This window comes from Drosophila santomea, chromosome X (genome assembly GCF_016746245.2).
Source record: "Drosophila santomea strain STO CAGO 1482 chromosome X, Prin_Dsan_1.1, whole genome shotgun sequence".
Classification (NCBI taxonomy): Eukaryota; Metazoa; Arthropoda; class Insecta; order Diptera; family Drosophilidae; genus Drosophila; species Drosophila santomea.
The window spans coordinates 4,933,264-4,953,229 of NC_053021.2; the positions used below are offsets into that span (position 1 = coordinate 4,933,264).

The window sequence follows — 19,966 nt, forward strand, 5'->3', positions numbered from 1 at the left end:
TTGGCGTCGTTTTACAAGAAATACGTATTTGTTGTACAATCTATCAATAGAATTTAAAGAATACTTTAGCCCGCCTAAGGGTTAATGTTCCCAGATGAAATCCCAATAGGTCTTAGTCCGAATCTTCCTCTTTTCCGCTTCTTCTTGCCGCTTTGCGCTTTGTTGTTGCGTTGCCTGCGCTTTAGAGATCGGCATCTCGAATCTCCAATTGGAGTGAGGTTTTTTGTTATTTTCCTTGCACACTCGGTAAGAAAATGCAGACCAAAGAGCGAGGCCGATAGCGGAAAGGAGCAAGATGAACGGCCCAACTAGATCTACTAATTGCCATATACGCATTTACACATACATATATATATAGCGCCACGCCTCCAACTGCCCCTAAGCACATACACACACACACACACATATATGTTTTTTGGATTTGCTACTGGTGCCAATTCGTTTTTGCGAGTGTATTTATTTGAATTTACTTTTATTCCCGTGTGGTTGTGTGAGTGCGAGAGAATTAAATCGCCGGCTGAGATAAAATAAAAGCCACTACACAATAACAACAATACGAGACTCTTTTCACTCGACTCTCGCTATCCCGCTCGCACTCGCTTCGCTTTTCGTTTGCTTTGCTTTGCGCTGCCTTTTTTTTTTTTTGTTCCTTCTTTTTCTCCCCGTTTTTGCACACAACGCTGCGAGGTTAAGTTTGCGATTTAAGGAATTGTGCGATTTCTACGGCTTTTCCGATATCGACTTTACATTTTTGGGGTGAACGAGAGGTGTTTACCATGCCATTTGGTGTAGCGAGCATATATCTTCCGCTTCCGATCGGATCGGGGATTGTTTTAAACTTTCAGAGGCTGCAACTTTGCAATGCTTTTTGTTGTTCTGTTTTTTTTTCGCTTTTGTTTCTTTTGGGGTATGGGTTTGTGGCGTGGCACTGTCGGCACGGCACTGATGGGTTAAGGTTAAGGGCCCATCGCCATGATACCCAAATGTGTTTACTTCGGTTTTTCACAGCCGATTTTTGTCTATTTTCACAGTAAAAAAATATTCACAATATTCACACGAACGCACACACGCAGAAATGGCCTAAAAATATACTGTAAGTAGGTATTAAAAAAATACCAAATCGTGTGCGCAAAGAAGCCATCTGGCGGAACGATGAGTGCGCTTAACATGCACCATTGTGACTGTTAAAGTAGCGGTTTAGTAGTCACCTGTTACTCAGCGAGTACACAAACCATAGTTACTAGGGACTTGCCCCACTCACCAAGTACACACACCAGCGTAGCCAGCACACCAACTAGCCTTAGCAAACACACCCACCTCGCTATGTTCATCTCTAAAATCAATAGATCGCCTTAGGGTGACCACATATTTAATATATTTAGAAGCTTCAATTGGGTATTTGCTGAATTGAATTATTAACTAACAATGGCTTTGATAAAACAAAGCTCACACCAAAGCTCGACCATTGTATAAACGGGACTCAAGACGGTGTTAAAATGGTATTTTTGTCATATTGTTTGGGATTTTAGAGTGTTTGGTATTATCGATCAATAGCAACGCGGTCACACTGGTCCACTTTTGTGGTATTTTTCCACTTTCACACTAGTTTCTTTCAAGCAAGCAAATCCAACGGAACTATAATTGCGGTGTGCGGCGAACGAGAAGAGAAACCGAAAAGCAGACAATTTATTGTTGTGCTTCGATCCTGTTAACTCATCAGTTTCCGATTCTCTGATCGCGCCTACAACTATTTTTTTTGTTTAGTTTAGTGCATCAAGTGCGAGATTACACAGCAAAGCAACAACAAACGAAGCGACTGGCCAAAGCGGACGCGCAAAATACCACAAAAAGGAAGGAAGAAAACGAAGTACGCAAAAAGGAGAAAAGAGAAGCAGAAGCATTTACAACTACAGCAATATAGAGTGATTACGCATAATTTCGTATGTTGTTCTTCTTGATTTTTTGCCGTGTCGAAAGATACTTTCTTTTTATCTCGGTGTATGCAGCCAAATAATTGCCAGAAAGGAATATACAAAGAAGTTTTTTGTTTTATAAACAACATTTGTAAAAGCCGCCAAAAGGCGCCGCTGCCGGCGTTGCAGTCGACGTCAAAGAAAGTGGATGTGTGTGTGTTTGTGTGCAAAGCAAGAGGTGACCAAAAAAAAACTGAAGTGAAATTTTTTCTGCTGTTTTTTGCTATGTTGAATATTTAAATGTAAACTAAATAAAAGGGATTGCGCTTGGCATTTTTGCATTTTTGTGTGTGTGCTTCATTCAGCAAAATAAAGGAAAGGAGAGAACTGCTCAGCAAGCCAGAGCAGAGCGAACGAGAGAGAAAGAAAGGAAAGGAGAAGGGCAGAGAGAGCCTTTTATCAACGGCTATCAGCGGAAATATTTGTTGCCGCACCCCGCTTGACCTTATTCTCTCTCGCTCTCGCTGCTGCTCTCTGCTGCTTTATCGCCCTCTCTTTTTGCGGGGTATGCAAGGTGCAGTCGCCGCCCGCATTTTGCGCGTTGACTCATACACACACACACACGAACACTCACGCACGCACACGCCCCCATCGCCCCTTTCCCTTTTAAACCTCTCTTTATCCCAATTTCCCTTTACGATCTCGTTTACGCCGCTCTAAATACCGTTTGCCGAATTTTCGGTTGAATTGTGTTGATATCACAAGTACTGGAAATAATTTAACGTTTTTAATACGAATATCCAAATAACTGTTTAATTTACGGATTTTTGTTCTATTCTTCTTTAGCTAAAACATTTTTTACTCAATGACTAACTTTTTAAGCACATGCTTTTTAAAACAATGAGTTTCGAGTTCCTTCTGAGGCATTTTTGAAATGCACGAAACTTTGCAGAAACTGTCGTTTTTTAATCTCAGTTATTTTGTGAGATCGACTTTAATGGCATTCGCTTTGGGGCGTTATTTTTCTTTTTTCGCAGTGACCCCTTTTCCGCTTCAATCTCTCCTTCTTTCCCACTTTTCATTATCTCTACGAACGTGCCAATTCTCGGGTTCTGCTGCTAATCGGAGAGCCACTTAGACATTAGCGTTAGATCATCACGATGATCTCGTTGGTAATCGTTAATCCGCTTCAACTTTATCCGCATCTTCATGTTCCATCTTTTTTCAAAAAAAAAAAAGGAAAACTGATAAACCGAAAAACGTGACACAGAAAAATTGTTTGAATTCATGTTTTACAGTTTCTAATTAAGCTCAAGTTCAAGATCAATTTCTGTGCCAGCTTGTTTTTAATTGAATAATTTAATTTGTTTCTGACTCACTCCTAACGCCCTAATGATTCTGGAATTCCAAACAATTTGTTCTTAACCTGTGTCGCCCCCTTTGCCCAACGTTTGCTAATTACTATTTGTTTGTTTGGTTTCCAAGGGGCGTTGAAAGCTCTCATCAATAAAACCAAATAGCTGAAATATGCGAAAAAATGCGTTCTGAGTTGAGCTCATCCAAAATAATCAATAACTGCTCTTGACATTTACTATGTTATTTTCGGTATTTTTAAAAACATTCGAAACATGTATTCATTGGCTTGGATGGAGTACTATAAAAGTCGAAATATTAACGGAAATTTGTTTGTAGAAAGTTGATTTATAGGTCCAAGTTCTCGCGAAATGGTTCCATGCCAGGCTGTAGAAAATTAGACACGTTTACGTGGACTTTTCGTGTTTCAAGAAACCAAGTCGCTATTAAAACTGTAAGCAATATATCTAGTTGAAGTGTAATATACTACTTTATTAGGAAGATACAGCAGAACGGTTTTATAACCGTTTCAACTCTGACTTCTTCAAATATAAGTCTCTGTCGGGCGAGAATAGATTAACGATAGAAGTAGCATACAAGATAAAAAAGAACAGACCCATGATCTACACGATCTTTCGCAGTGACACAGTTTTTTGTATATATTTTTCTCATCTTTTGTTTGGCATCTCCGGCATTTGCTAACTTGGCCCGAAGGCAGAAGACAGCGCAACTTGGCCAACTTAGCCTAATTTATAGCCATCAAGCTGTGATTTGCTCTAATTTCTCTTCTGATGGGAGTTTGTCAAGGGAGACAAATCAGGAAAATGGGTTCTATTTCTAGATTTCTTCTTGGCCAAGTCCATTATGCCCACATTAAAGTTTGTTTTGTACGAATGATAGTGTTGGCCTAATGCAGAAGTAATGCACACTTTCTGAGATTCGCTTTGCCGCAAGGCAATAATAATGATTCATAATTGCCTAATAATTCGGTATTTTATATCGAACGTCTTCCAGATACGTTTTTATAGCCCTGATTGTCAATAAATTGTGCATTAAACATGTGTAATGACTTTGTTATTTTCCAATTAACTGATTAATCGTCATTCCCGATCTACGATTTCCGTTTGTAAAGCATTTAGCATTTAACATTTGAAGATCTTGTGATCTTGTAAGTTTTTCGAACAAAGTGGCGCAATCACATATCTGTTAGCTGGCTTAAGATTGTTACATCATCGTATCAGCATCTCCAAAGTTCTCTGGCACATTTTTATACACCTTATACAGGTTTTATTTCTGATGGCCAGGTTCTCAAGTGTTCTCCAGTGTTTACCCATGGCTTTTGTTGTTGCTCCATCGCATTTGAAGATCTTTTATCAGAGCTGACTATGCCTAGGTTTTAATTATCCTCTCCTCGCTTCAGAAAACACTTCCCACGCATTGTTCGTATATGTACCTATTTTTTATATACCACTCGGTGTGAATTGAGTTTTTATTTCTTTTTGTCTTGTTTTGTGTACACAATATGAGTTTCGCTATCTCCAAAGGCAGATCAAACCTGCTCGTCCAAATAAAACACTTTGTAAATGAGTCTGAGCCACGCATTTCGCTTGGCAAGTTTTCCTCGACTTGTCGTCCAAAGAAAGTTGTAAAAAATGTACAACAAGTGAACAAGTTTTGCCCAACACTTTCTCAGACTAACAAATACTCTGCAGTTTCCGGGAGGGGTCAGTAAAAATGTACATAAGTTCAAAGAGTCAATGCCGCAGAAAGCATTTAAAACGCACAACGCTGAGAAAGTATCTAGAAGTAAGCGCTTTCGTATCAATGCTGCTTATTTTTCAGATACTATAATGATCCAAATAAATAGTTTAGTTTATATATAAATGTTTGTATTTTCTCCAATACCAAAGGCAATATAGCTCATTATCAAATATATCTCACAATATATTTGTATTGTGTTGTAAAAATAATGTTTTTTTTTTGTTATAAATATTTTGTTTCTGTGTAGAAGCGACTTATAAACTTGACATTGAAAGTGTTGCACGCGACTGCGCAGCGTCGTTGAAATCGGCGATTAAATGCTAAATGCCAGAAATTGAAATATGTATGTTTTGTGACTCAGCTGGAAAAAATTGCATTCCATCGAGAGCTTCATGTTTTCGTAATCAATTCGTTTGGGGCGCAATCATACCAAAAGTCGAGTAATAAGATGGGTTTTACTTCGATGCCTTTGCTATCATGTTTCTTCGACATTGTTTTTGTTTCAGTGTGATTCGCCCTAATAGCAAAAGTGCATTGAACTGATCTAGCGAAGGAATGGCAGCCATCTCCTCAATGAAACAAGAAAAGTTCACTTGTAGAGATTTCTTTTCTGCTTGATTAATGCTCTTTGTGCTCTATGCTCCGTTGTTGTGCTCTTTCACTCTTGCAACCATTTCAGACCTGCATTTAATGATGTACAAAAAATAGAATAACAAGACTGCAACACAAAATTCCCACACAAAGTCAAAGAAGTTGCGATGACAAGTTAAGGAAAACACAGACGGAGCAAAATGAGACAATAATGTGCGTGGATTATGCTTCTTTTTTCCGCACATGTGGCGGTTTATTGAACTTAATCTTGTGCGGAAGTTGCACAAAATCACGGTTCTCCACTTTGCAGAATGCAGCACAAAAAGTGCAAATAAATTTAAATAAAATCAGAAGACCAGCGACTTGATTGCAAATTCCGCCAATCGCGCAGCAAAACACAAATAAAAAATGGTCAAAAATGTGGCGAAAGAGGCAGCAACTTGGCAGAAAATAGGAGGCGTGGCTCAATTACGCCTGCTGTTTTAATTGGTATAAATTTTTTTAAAATATTTTTGGGCCTGGAGCATGTGAGTTGCGGCCATAACAGCGTTCCAGTGATTTCCATAAACTTGCAGGGTAGTCCTATAAACATTTTCAGCGGTCTATAAATATGGCAAGCTGTTTTCGTGCACATGGAAAAACGGGAAATTATAATTTTTAATTATATAGCAAAAGAGGAACACATGTTTTTCGAGTTTTTGGTGTTTTTAATTATTATTAGTAATTAAACCGACGGTTTTTTTCTCTCTCTGCACTAATTGTTACTTCGTTAACCACAAAATCGCCTCAAGGTTATAGCCAACAAACCACAACAACACGGGGGCAGTCAACCAACAACAATAACAATAACACCATAACAACGCCAGCAAGGCCCAAAGTAAACAGAAATCAACAGAAAATAAATGTGTTAATTTAACAGTTAGGCTGGAAAATGGAACTAGCAAAACAAAGAAAAAATATATAAGAGAGCTGACATGGAACTCTGACACGAATTTCACGAAGCACACGCAACACGCATCCGAAGGATGGAAAACTGTTGGCTAAAAATGCTTCTAAAAATGGTAGTAGTAGTATCTGACGATACCAGACCCAAAAGATACCCAATATGTTAAATAGTTCAGAAAAATGGGGAAGAGCCCAAAAACCATCTTCGAAAAGTGGAAAATCTTTCGAAAATCACATGGGAGTGGTGGCTTCCAATCGCTCACCTGATATACATAATGTACGAATATTTACCCCTTCTAGGTGTCATTAGAGCAACCTCCCCACTAATGGTATGGTACGAGTATAATGGCAACGAAGAGGCGAAGAGGCGAAGGAACTTTGGGCAGTGCTAAAGGCCAGAAACGCGAAGAGGGTGACAAAGAGAAGAACGGAGAGAGCAAAGAAGGCACGAAAGGCCCGTTTTGTGGGAACTGGTAATAGCGGTAAACTCGTAGACTTTCGTGCACTTTAAGCATTAAACTAAACTCTTTGAGTTGCACATGCCACACATCATGCTTGGATAACCACCCACAAAAATGGGAGAAAAAAGTACAGTAAACATTCGATAACGAGCGTTAGAGACGATACTACACCGATAGATTCAAGTCGATTCGATTCTCTCAAGGATTTCGATCGCAGTTGGTTGGCATATTTAATTGATCGATTAAAAACGGAAAAGTATTTCAGTGTGTGTCCGAAATTAGCTACACTACAAGACTTGTACTATCAAAGTCATCATTTTGAATCTAATGATAGTAACCTACATACATGTTCAATAGGAGAGGCTTGTCTGTAACAATAAAACTAAAAGCAAACCTTGGCCGAGCACCCGAGCACATGAAAAGGCACGGAAAACTGAACTCAGAAGGAGAAAACTGACGTCATTGGCAACCCACCACCAAAAAATAACATAAATGGGGGGATAGACGGAAAAACAAAGGAAAAATCAAATCGAAATCGAATGGCAAAACGGGCGAAACCATAATATGAGTAATAAACAAATCGGACGCCCAACGGAGCCGGGAGGTTTAATATATATGTATTCATATATATATATATATACGTATCTCTATCAGAAAATGTGCAGATAAATGCGAAAAAACTTCATAAATTCGCTCGATCGCTGGCTTCTAGGGTCTGTTCAAAATCACTTGGAACCAAATAAATATCGCCCAAACAGTTCGATTATTCATACTAAATAATTGGTCCGGAGGAAAAGTTCACCTAAAGTGTATCAAATCCAGATAGGTAGTTTATATATTTTGAGAGAAATGCGGAAACATTGTTGCCGATGAAAGTATTGCAGTGTGTTGGGCATTCGTGCGAGAAAAGGTGAAAAGAAATTGTGGATTTAAAATCAAACTTTTTAGCCTTTGATGTACTGAAAGATAAATGCCGTGTTTGCAAATATTTGATGTGTGCTTTGAAAATATAGATTAGATGGTAACATGAAAAATTCGACGATTTCTCATGTCAAGATAGAGTTGAAACCAAATTCAGAAGGCCAGCGTATATTTAAAACAGCATCAACAAAATCCCTATTAAATAGCAAACAATATATATAGTATATTCAAACTAAATTGGTTTGTGTTAATGTTTCATAAAAAATACAAAAAGATTGGAAAACATACTTATGCTTAAGTGTTTGAAATGCAAATATTTGACAATGATAAATGAGCTCATAGATATTTGAAATCATAACGTGCATATTTATTTGTATGATTTTTAAAGATATTTTACCTATGTGGACTAAAGTCATGGTCAACAGATTTCATTGAAAATTTATATTGTAAACCATTGCTCTAGTTTATTGAAGACTTGATCGACAAACATAATGCAGTCTAAAGAACTCATATTTGATGAACACGAGAGGCAATATATGTTGACACACCAGGTAGAGGCAGCGATATTCCGTATTTGTTTAGAGTCCAAACAAGAAGTTTTGCTAATTTATGCACAAAGCCGGGTGGTTTTTACGGGCGTGGTGGTGGGTGTACTAGTATAAACAACTAAACACTGACGTCATGGCAAGTGAAACGACTTTGATTGTATTATTTTCACCCATAGGTAACAAATGAAATTTCCGCAAAACGCAGAAATCGGCCACGAAATGTTTGGTCTATAGTACACACAAGTATACAATTTTGGTACTTTTATTTGCCAATCCGTTCTATTTTTTGCCCGCTTTTAATTAGGTGGAAAATCGTTTTAATGCCAGCCATAAAAAACTAAAAATTCTATGCTGCTTTGTTTTTCCATTTATTACAACAATTAAATTGGTTTTTACGATATGCGTTTACGCATAATATTTATTTTTTTCACAATCCAAATTCCCAATAGCCACATAATCTAATCAGCAGCAGAATCACCAAAAAATCTTTGTTGTTTTCCCGAGACAGCCAAACATTTTTATTTGCTAATGGCAAGTGCACGAAGTTGTAGATCAAGTTGAGGGAAACCTATTAGGTTCACTTCATATGTTAGCTTCGGGTTCTTTAATTGGTTTTCATAACCGGTAACTATTAGCCATGGCAGCCATATCTCGTTTAACTAGACGGTTCACTTCGAGTCAACTTTTTTCGACGAAAGAAAATTGATTTCAAATGGAACGGCGATATTTCAATTGAAAATGGTAAATTCCTAGCAGCATGTGAGCAACTTTATTATTTTTTCTCCTTTGCTCGCTGCAAATCGTTTTGGAATGCCAATTCTTTTTTAGGACCATACAGTTAGTGGCCATAATGTTAATTTTAGAAAAAGTGCAGTTCCCGCGTCTATAAGACCGTAAAAATGTGTCACAATGTGTATCATTGATTATATGTGATTATTTGTATACAAATTCCCTATCTTTTTGGCCACCAATACCGTGGCGTTGTCAAGCTCGCACAACGTTGAGTATGCGTAATATGCAATTAAACGAGTTCGCTGCCGTTATTTCCCAGGTGTTGCTGTTGCTGTTAGCAATTGGCCAACAATCCTCCTTGACAATTCAATTGACTCAGCATGGGTGTGGGAAGTTTTTTCTCCGTTCAATTTTAAGCCTTTTATTTGCGCTCTCTCGAGTAAAAATTGATTGACATGCAGCTCTAACGTTGATTACTCATACGCAGTGGCGGCTCAACTGGTTGACTGATGGACAATTGTTGGCCGTTGTTTCATTTGGCTGACTTACTTGTTGCCTCCAGATTCATTGGACATCCGCAGCTGCCTGCCCGCTTTTCATTCAATTTTCCACTTTTCCAGCGCCGCGTCAAACTGAATGGCAGCCTAGATAAGCTAAATAAAAGGAAAAGGCGGAAGAAACAGAGCTAAAGGGAATTGACTCAATTTTTAAATACCCTTTTCCATTTGGCCGATTTAGCTGGCACAGTCATACAGCTAGCTCATTTATTCTGGAAATTTTAAGACCTTAGTTTTTGCGTTTTGAACAATTAAAAGCCAGCTACTCGTAGCTTATCTCGGGTAACAACCATGGAAAATAATTTCAACTCAGTTGCATTTCAGTTAACTCAATGCGGCTTGTGTTTTTCCTCTGCCAAGCATTGTGGTTAGTTTGGTAACTTAAATACTTAGTAACCCTGATCCAAATGCGGATTAATAACAACGTTAAGCTGGGGTAAAAAGCAAACTCAAGTGAGAAATCAGTCTGAATGCTTAAACTCTTGAATGGAAATTGGCCAACTGCCAAATGGCCACGTGTGTCTCGATTTCGCTTTGCCTCATTTATGTAGAATATATTTCCTCATTGCGTCGTATTCAATTCCTCAATTTATTGCAATCGATGACGCAGTGAGCAAATAAATACGGGCTGGCGATGGAGTGAATGGTCACAAAGGCTAATTGCAGGCAGCAACAAAAAAAAAATAAGAAAAAAAAACCAAACAAAACCCAAGCGTCATTTTGGCCCGGCCTGCAATATGCTGCTGTATGTTGGCCTTTATGTTGCCGTTGATGCCGTTGTTGCCCCGCTTCGCCATGTGTAAATAGTTCAATGAACTTTTCATTTTATGCTTCATTTGCGACTCGAACAAAGCGAAAGAAACAAGCTGAAATGGCGGGGTTTTCAAGTCGAAGATAGGAATACCCTATGCGTAAAAAGCATACTAACTGAACAATATTACGCAAACAACACTACTTGTATTTATTATCCTATTTGGATTTCCATATTTAACTTGCCATGTTAGCCATATTATTAAAGTTTATTCCTTATAGTAAGTGCTTAAATTTAATATGTCAATGCTAGAGCATTGAAAGTGTAAAAAGTACTTTGGCGAATTATTGACGGCTTTTCCTATTGCCTTCGTTTGTTACGTAACCCCGAGAAAAGCTGAAAAGCCGAGGCAAAAACAATCAGCAAACCTGTGAGTCGACTGTTAAGTTGACAGCTGCAATCTCATTCGGGGTAACACAAATACGATCGTGGTTTCTTTTGCCGTTGTCCATTCATAGCTTACCATTTACAGAAAACCCATTCGCACCATAAACATTCACACCATACATACATAGGTGAACTGCACCCGAAAAAATGGCAAACGACAAGGAGAAATATGCGTATATGTATTTCACTGTTTTTGGACCTCTGCTGACTGGCCAAAGCAGGAAGCAGCGATTTATTTAATTAGTTATTTATGATGTATTTCCCTCACTCAGCGACACAGAGCGTGAGCGATCCCGCCATCATGAGCAAGAAGCCGACAGCCGGACCGGCGCTCCACAAGGTCATCATGGTGGGCAGTGGCGGCGTGGGAAAGTCCGCCCTCACACTGCAGTTCATGTACGATGAGTTCGTCGAGGACTACGAGCCCACCAAGGCCGATAGCTATAGGAAAAAGGTGAGTCCATTCCAATGAACGGAGCGTGAGTATATACTACAGCTATCTCTGTTTTGAATCCACCCATAGGTTGTGCTGGATGGCGAGGAAGTACAAATAGATATATTGGATACGGCTGGCCAGGAGGATTATGCCGCCATCAGGGACAACTACTTTCGCAGCGGCGAGGGTTTCCTCTGCGTCTTCTCCATTACAGACGACGAAAGCTTCCAGGCAACCCAGGAATTCAGGTGAGTGTGTCAAGCGGTTCTCTGGGCGCATTTTCTTCTCCCCCTGGCTTTCTCGCATTTTCCACCATTTTTTTAAAATTTTTTTTTTACATTTTTCTGAGGTCTCTCGAGAGTCTCGCGTTTTGCTTTCCTCTCAGGCGGACAAGTGTCGCGGTTTTATTTCGCACACAAGCTTTTCAGTTTTTTTCATCTTTCTCGTATTATTCTGTGGTGCTAATTAGTCATACGAGTTGTTCAGTTGGCTCCTCATTTTTTGTGCGATGTGTAATTAATCTTTATTCATTTCTTGGTTTGAAATAACTTGATTGTTTTAGGATTTCACTTGGTAAAGATTGTTTGTATTACTACGCATTGACAACTAGTTACTATCTCAACCCTCAACGCTCAACCCCAAACCACCCTTATTTATGCCACATCAGTCACCAAAGTCAATAGTCCTACCTTTAATATGCCATATCATGTGCCTACTTCCGATAATTCTACCTGTGAAAAGCTCCGTTGCCTTAACTCCCACTTAAAGCGGCCTTTTCCATCGACCTAATTGAGTATTCAAACTTGGCAACTTGTATATACATATTTATTTGATCCCTACTATTTATGCGTTCGCCTGTCCACTTCAGTGTGTTTACATAAATATATCTGCTTGACTCGGGCTTCTAAATGGAGCGACACACGTACTGAGTTGAGTCACTCCTATCAAAGTGGTGATAAGTGCGCTTATCTATCCATTAGTGTTGTCAAGGTTTTTATTTCTACATTCGCAAATCTGTGTGGTGTAGATAGTAAATGAAATGCTACCGCAATACTTTTCAATACTATATTAACTAAACTTTTGATGTTGTTCATTATTTGCAGAGAACAGATCTTGCGGGTGAAGAATGACGAGAGCATACCGTTCCTGCTGGTGGGCAACAAGTGCGATCTTAATGATAAGCGCAAGGTGCCGCTGAGCGAGTGCCAGCTGAGGGCGCAGCAGTGGGCAGTGCCCTATGTGGAGACCTCGGCTAAAACCCGCGAAAATGTGGACAAGGTGAGTGGTGTAGATCCCGACGAGATGTGATGTGTTGGTTCTATCACTCCAGAGGAGAAGTGGCCAACCACCCGCTCAACCACAAAACCACCGATTCGATCCATCTGTCCGCGAAATAAATGAAAACTCTTTGGAAATTGGCAAGCTAAAATGTTAATCGAACAAACGAAAACTGCACACGGTTTTTTGTGTTTTACTAGTTTTCATACATAGTTTATTTGATGTGATTTGTTTTTCTTTGTTTCACTTACGAACTAAAAGAAAACATCACTGAGCATTCTCAACTTTCTCGCTAGCAAAACACTCAGTTTATAATGTTGTTTGCTTATCATGTTGTTTGAGTTTCAATTTATAGAGACTGTGATAAGAAAAATCCACATTCATTCACTGAAGAATTTCTGCCAGTTAAAGGGGGACTTAATATTTTCGCTTAATAGGCGATGATTCCGTAGAATGAAATATAATTTAAATGCGGATCATAACAAAAAATTGATTTCTTTCCTTGAATTTATTGAAGCCTATATATTAGATCAATTTCTATGTAATATGAGAAAGCTGCGTCAAACTTTTTGTTTATTCTATGCCATTTTCTTTCAAATACAATCTATCTTTATAGTTACACACTCGCATTTCTAGTGTTTTATATTATAATGATAGGAGGCGTCGTTCAGATAACAAAGACATTGAAAATTCGTTTGACCATTTCTAGTATGCTTTTTAAATATATATAAAAATCTAATCAGGCAACAAACCATAAGGAAAATAGAATGATAAATTCTATTGTAATGGGAAACTAATGGGACAGGAAAATACTGTGGGCCTTCAGATATATACTTTTAAATAATATTATTAATACTTATATGTAATGAAATAGGTTTCCAATAATGTTCGCACAACAAACGTCAGCTTTTGTTATTGAAACTGCACATTTATGAATGACAATACTCGTAGATTTCGGTAGACCAGTGCTCAACAAGTATTCTCATTTGAAATGCCTCTTCTAGTTTAACAATACTTTTTGTAGAAAGAAGCAATGATAGCCTTAGAGTTCTAGTTTTCTTAGAACATACAATTTGTTACCTACCTAAGTACAACTACACAGCGAACCACCCACAAATATTCACACAGCTACAACATATAAACGCACTGCCAAATATCGTAGCCCAATTTACCATGCTTTCAACGTTGTTGCCTTTAATACATTTTTTTTTATTTGGTTTTATTTCTTAGTTGTATTGACAATTGCCAAAAGCTAATGGTTCTTTATCTAAAAATGAACAAAGGTTGTGTGTGTATGTGTGTAATTATGTTGGTTCGGTCCTTGATCATCTTAATTTATATAATAATTTGCGAATACTAATTGACTCTGATGCTGACTTTGTATATGACTTTATTCCCAATCCACAATTACAGGTATTTTTTGATTTGATGCGCGAAATAAGATCACGAAAAACCGAAGATTCGAAAGCTACGAGCGGGCGTGCTAAAGATAGATGCAAGAAGCGGAGACTTAAGTGTACCCTCCTTTAGGCATTAGGTGCATACAACTATTCCACTATGAAATACGATCTATATTATCTATCCTATATGAATATATGAACACACCTACCTAACCCCCGTAGACACTCTGATTTGTTGCTTTTAACCCCCGCTTAATTGCTTGTGGGCACTTTTTCTTTCATTTTACTAATAACTTGAAATTGGTTGAGTTGTACTATATTTCTTACAAATTCGCTTGTTGAATTTATTTATATGCTTTTGTGTCATATTTCGTTTGCGAAAACTACACATGAAACTAACAAACGAGGTATTTTTTCTAAAAACGCCCAACTTTTAACGAGAAAGTTCTTTTCAATAAGACTAACTCAGGATATATTTGGAATAGATAGATTTGGTGGAAAAACATCGATAGTAATGTAAATAGTATTAAATGGTATTGTAAATGGTATTGCATTTCTGCAGTATTGGGTAACATTTACTCTTAATAGACTTTATAAAGTACGTTTTGTATAAATGTATAAACATTTTTTTCAGGGTAAAAATAAACAAAAAGACCGCCAGGTTTTTACGCAGGTTTTTCAATGCATCTACTTTTCTATAACTCAAAATATGATTGCAGTGAGGATATTTTGCAACTGACACTTTACACAAAAATACATACATCTGTAAAAACACATACTTGCTTATACAAACACTTTTTTTAGAGAAGATTGTTTTGAATTCTTCAAAGCATTTTAATTTGGTTGAATTTGCTGTTGGAATATGCCTGAAATTTTCACTTAGTTTATTGATTTGGTATTTCTTAAAAAATTTCTTTTAAATATTATTATCTTACTGGAATAAAAATACCATTTCCTACAACCTACAACGGAAACTATGAAATCCATTGTGTTTGGAAACTAACTTTGTATCGCTTGTGAGAAGCCGGTTCTCTGGTGAATAAAGATAGTTTAAGACACTATTTACACCTTGCTTTTCTATTGATCTTTTCTACATTGGTTATAGCTACTTTTCAAAATTTCTGTATTTATAGAAAAACTATTTAACCCCACTACCTCAAATAATTATGAGATATACTGCAAAAAGAAATTACTAAAAAAAATTTTTGTATATGTCTAGGTGTTTTATGATCTAATCAGGGATATTTCATCGCGTAAAAAACAACGTCAGACGGACGTGAAACAGCCGCCGAAGCCCAACTCTCATTGCTGCCAACTGCTGTAGGATGAAGAACAAGAAGCGACAACAACCATACGATGAACAAGAAACAACTGCAGCAGCAACAACTTGGAACACAACAACGGCCACACGGATAACACCAACACAGGATCGAAGATGGATAGCAGAACGATATGTTAATACAAGTTAATTAACTTAGAGAACACCAGAACACACACAAACAAGCTACAAATATCAAAATTATTTGCCACACCCACACTCCGAACTCAAACACGTAATCCAAGTTAACTTGCATTGTAATATACATAAATATATGATTTAGGCAACCAATTTTCCCGAAAACATCAAGAGAGAAGCACACAGACAAGCAGCTTACAAATTCTGTCGTTTATTTTTAGTTATTTCTTTTGAATCATCGATGTTTGTGTTGCCCCCGTACAATAAAATGTTAAAACTAAAACCTACAGCTAAAGCTTAAACATATTAAATATAATCAATCTTAGACACCTAAAGAAACCCATAATAATTATGCAATTTTAAACTTGCTACAGATATTTCTCTTGTTTAATTATATATACGCATACATTTTTTTGTAATATTTTAAAGTTTAATAGCAAATGCAAAACCACACAAACCAACAAGAAACCACACAGAAAAGCTTTTTATAAATATATCTAAATATATATTTAAATATATATAAAATAGTTTAAAGTATAAAACACTTCAAATGCTAGCAAAGAAACAACAGAGGAAAAAGGAAACAAAAAATATCTCCAATTATTAATTGTAAACGAAGTGAATCGAAACAAATTTTTAATGCAATTTTTGTAATTTTCTAAACCGAAAGCAAATAAGTAGGGATTTATAAACAACAAAAACAAACGAGAAATGGTAAACTAACGTTTCTGACAAACTTGGGAGACCTTTTTTTCTTTGCCGTGAAACACATCTAATATATGTATGTATGTTTAGCAATTACTCCCGATTGATTTGCTTCTTTGTTTATTTTTGTAAAACTGCATTCTGTATTATTGTAATATTTAAGATATTATTATTATGATAATTATTATTATTAAATATATAAGTTAAATATGCAATCAAATGATGGTTGGTTCAAGTTTTGTATGAAGTGTATTCCTAGTTTCCCCTGTGAAAATTTGTGTAACACACACAAAAACTCAACCACAGTTAGAGCACTCAACCATTTGTTTCTTTTCTCCTTACGAACACATACGCGAATATCCGAAACAAAATCAAACAGCCGCATTTTTTTTTATAATATATACATGCATGTATATAAATATAAAAATTACAACTACGAGAGTTAAAAATGTCGATTGATGGAGGAGTGTACGTTTAGCTTGACTCAGAAATAAAACAAAAAATATGAAAACCAAACAGGATTATTTTACTGCATTGGGCCTAAAAGTATGCACATTGTCATGGAAATGTACCTTTGTTGGGAGTGTTACAAGAAATCAGTTACACGCGAGCCTCTCCATTTTAGGCAAAAAAAGGGATCGTTGGCTACCTACTAGGATTTTTGTTCGCCTAGTACTTAAAATCGGGAATCTCTTCGATTTCTTGAAAATTTCAGCCGTCCGGATATTATTTTCGCTGCTAAATCGGCCAGTTTTTTATTTCGCACACCAGGCGAACAGAAATCTCAGCAGGTGACGGCAGGTCCCAGCAGATATCATAGAACGAGACAACTAGCTTATATTTCCATGATGGCCGTCCCTTTCATGCTTTCAGGCGTCCTTTGAGGAGAAACCCCGTTACTTTGCAACGGAACGCAGATCAGAGATGCTCAGTCACATTGTGTATCAAGTGTTTTTCACGAGATTTTCACGACAATCACGAAATAAATAAAATATCGATGTGGTTGTTGGAAGCGTGACAAAAAATCAGTTACCGCCATCATCTCTATTTTAGGCAAAAAAAAGGGATCGTTGGCTACCTACTAGGATTTTTGTTCGCCTAGTACTTAAAATCGGGAATCTCTTCGATTTCTTGAAAATTTCAGCCGCCCGAATATTATTTGTGCTGCTAAATCGGCCAGTTTTTGGTTTCGCACACCAGGCGAACAGAAATCTCAGCAGGTGACGGCAGGTCCCAGCAGATATCATAGAACGAGACAACTAGCTTATACTTCCATGATGGCCATCCCTTTCATGCTTTCAGGCGCCCTCTAAGGAGAAATCCCGTTACTTTTCAACGGAACTCAGATCAGAGATGCTCAGTAACATTGTGCACTCGGTGCTTCACGTGTGTTGCACGAGATTTGCACGACAATCACGACATAAATAAAATATCCATGTGGTTGTTGGAAGCGTGACAAAAAATCAGTTACCGCCATCATCTCTATTTTAGGCAAAAAAAGGGACCGTTGGCTACCTACTAGGATTTTTGTTCGCCTAGTACTTAAAATCGGGAATCTCTTCGATTTCTTGAAAATTTCAGCCGCCCGAATATTATTTGTGCTGCTAAATCGGCCAATTTTTTGTTTCGCACACCAGGCGAACAAAAATCTCATCAGGTGGCAGCTGGTAGCACCGAATGAAAGGAAACAGCTGTTATTTTTCATGATGGCTGCCCTTTACGTGTTTCCAGGCTTCCTTTGACCAATAGGAAACAAGCTCTATGGAACGAAACCGTTGCTTTGAAACAGAGTGCAGTCTAGGGATCGCATTGTTCTTGTTTCCGCTTTGCGAGTTATGCACCATCGGCAGGAGAAATGAACACAGAATACAGAATTGAATAGAATTTTAGATAATTTTTGCTTTGAAATATCTTTTTTATTTTTTTTTATGAATTTTCTCTTTTCTTTACACATTTACATTTATATTATATATATATATCATTCATCATATATATTCTTTTTTTACGCTTTTTATTTCTTGCTATAATCTAACAATTTTGTTGTTTTTTTGTTTGTTTTTAATTTTGTATGCATTTCATTTAAAATTAATTTTACAAGTTACATTTACAGCTAAAAATGTTTTCTCTTGATTTCTTTTTGTTTGAAATTGTTTTATGATTTTTGTTTAAATCTTTTCTTGTTTTTGTTGCTGTCTCTATAAATATAATTTTTTTGTTAATTTTTTTATTTGTTTTTATTTTGTTGTGTGTAAGGATTAATGATAGTTATGATTTGCAATACTCCCGATTTGATTTTAACTTAAAGAAAGAATTTGTTTAAACATTAATATTTAGTTAAGTTAAACTTAAATTTCTAAAATGAAATCGTTTTGTTGTTTGCTGTTTTCCGTGTTTGATTTTTTGTTTAGTAAAAATTACACAAAAAAAATATGTTCAAAGATTTGTTACTTGCCTACTTACAAAGGATAATTTAAAAAATCAGAAAAAGCTTTTTCAGAGGATTTTAGTTAATACAACGAAAAAAAAAACATAAATTAGATAACATAAAACTTAGTTTTAAAGTTATGGGTCATAATTCAAAATGTTGTGTTCGTATTATTATTTTTATACATTTTTTTTTATGATTAATAACAGAAATCGAGTGACAGACACAGGCATGTAATTCTATATAGTTAATTCAGATTTCTCTTTCAACTTATGTGACTAAAGCATTTTACATTCAAACACATTTACACATACGTTCCACACACATATATATATATATATATCTTTCTAGATTATAGATTTCGATTTTGTATGATTATTTATTTGCTTGCTTCTGTTCTTTAATAGAAAACAATCTTGTGTGAAAATAATTTTTGATTTGCTGTCCCTTTGGTAGAAAAAATCTTTCTTTAAAAAAAAATAAAATTCCCCCGTGATGACAGATAAAACTTAAGGCTTCACAGTTTCCCAGTTGTTCTTTTTGAAGTATTTACAAAAAATATGGAAAATTTCACGCTATATAACCTGCGCACTTTAGTTCGTGTATACAAATATATAGTTAGCTGATATACAATTTCATATTCATGCCCGACGTAAAAAACTTTCAAATATTTAGGAGAGTAGAAAGAGACAGCCTGCTCTCTCCATCTTCGTCTGCCCTTTGTTATTGTTCAAGAGATATCTTTTGCTAATACTTTTCTCAATCCACTTTTACTTCCCTAGGTATATATATGTGTAATATATATGCTAAGACATACACATTGAAAAAAATGCTCCAAAATATAACATTCAGTTTTGTGTTACTGCTTTTTGCTAGATTTCTTTTCCTTATCGTGATAATTGTGTTGTCTATTTCTAAATTATTTTCGTTTTTTCTTTACCATTCCTTGTATATAAATATTTTTAAGCTTTTCTCGGTTGTGGGTGTGTTAATTTTGGGGATTTTGCTGTTCTGTTGTTAGTTTGATTCCGTTTCAATGGCATTAAGGCAAAAATTTAAAGTGCAAGGGAAGGTGTGGCTTTACGCAATCACAACATATTATATGATAATGTCTTATAAGCGTGTTTTTTCAGAACAAGATCCAAATAAAATTTCTCTAGAAATAAAAAAAAATTTTTAATTTGGGAGAAGGGAGTGTGTGGGGGTGTGGCTTATGTTAGCTTATTGCACTATTACACTTTTTCTACGATGTTTTCTTTGCTTGCTACATAAATATCTAATTCAAA

At 36.5% G+C, this 19,966-nt stretch overlaps 2 protein-coding genes across 4 annotated transcripts in view; one reads left to right on the plus strand and one right to left on the minus strand.

Annotated features, from left to right (window-relative positions):
* The window catches only part of LOC120457113 (serine/threonine-protein kinase tousled-like 1), a 61,356-nt gene extending 60,286 nt beyond the window's left edge, over positions 1-1,070 (minus strand). Inside the window, exon 1 of one of the 2 annotated variants that reach the window (XM_039644326.2) lies at positions 776-1,070. The gene's annotated coding sequence lies outside the window, so the exon portion shown is untranslated. Of the gene's footprint in view, positions 1-346 lie in introns of both variants that reach the window. The other variant, XM_039644328.2, reaches the window with a different exon arrangement.
* A 524-nt stretch (positions 1,071-1,594) lies between these two features.
* Positions 1,595-16,771, plus strand: LOC120455292 (ras-related protein Ral-a). 2 transcript variants are annotated; one of them, XM_039641332.2, is made up of 6 exons: positions 1,595-1,867; positions 11,253-11,434; positions 11,504-11,664; positions 12,520-12,694; positions 14,108-14,231; positions 15,314-16,771. In XM_039641332.2, the coding sequence occupies exons 2-5, from the start codon at positions 11,282-11,284 to the stop codon at positions 14,222-14,224; spliced, it is 606 nt and encodes a 201-aa protein (XP_039497266.1). In that variant the 5' UTR covers positions 1,595-1,867; positions 11,253-11,281; the 3' UTR covers positions 14,225-14,231; positions 15,314-16,771. The 2 variants fall into 2 exon arrangements, with proteins under 2 accessions (XP_039497266.1, XP_039497267.1); XM_039641333.2 differs by lacking the exon at positions 14,108-14,231.
* The last annotated feature ends 3,195 nt before the right edge of the window (positions 16,772-19,966 follow it).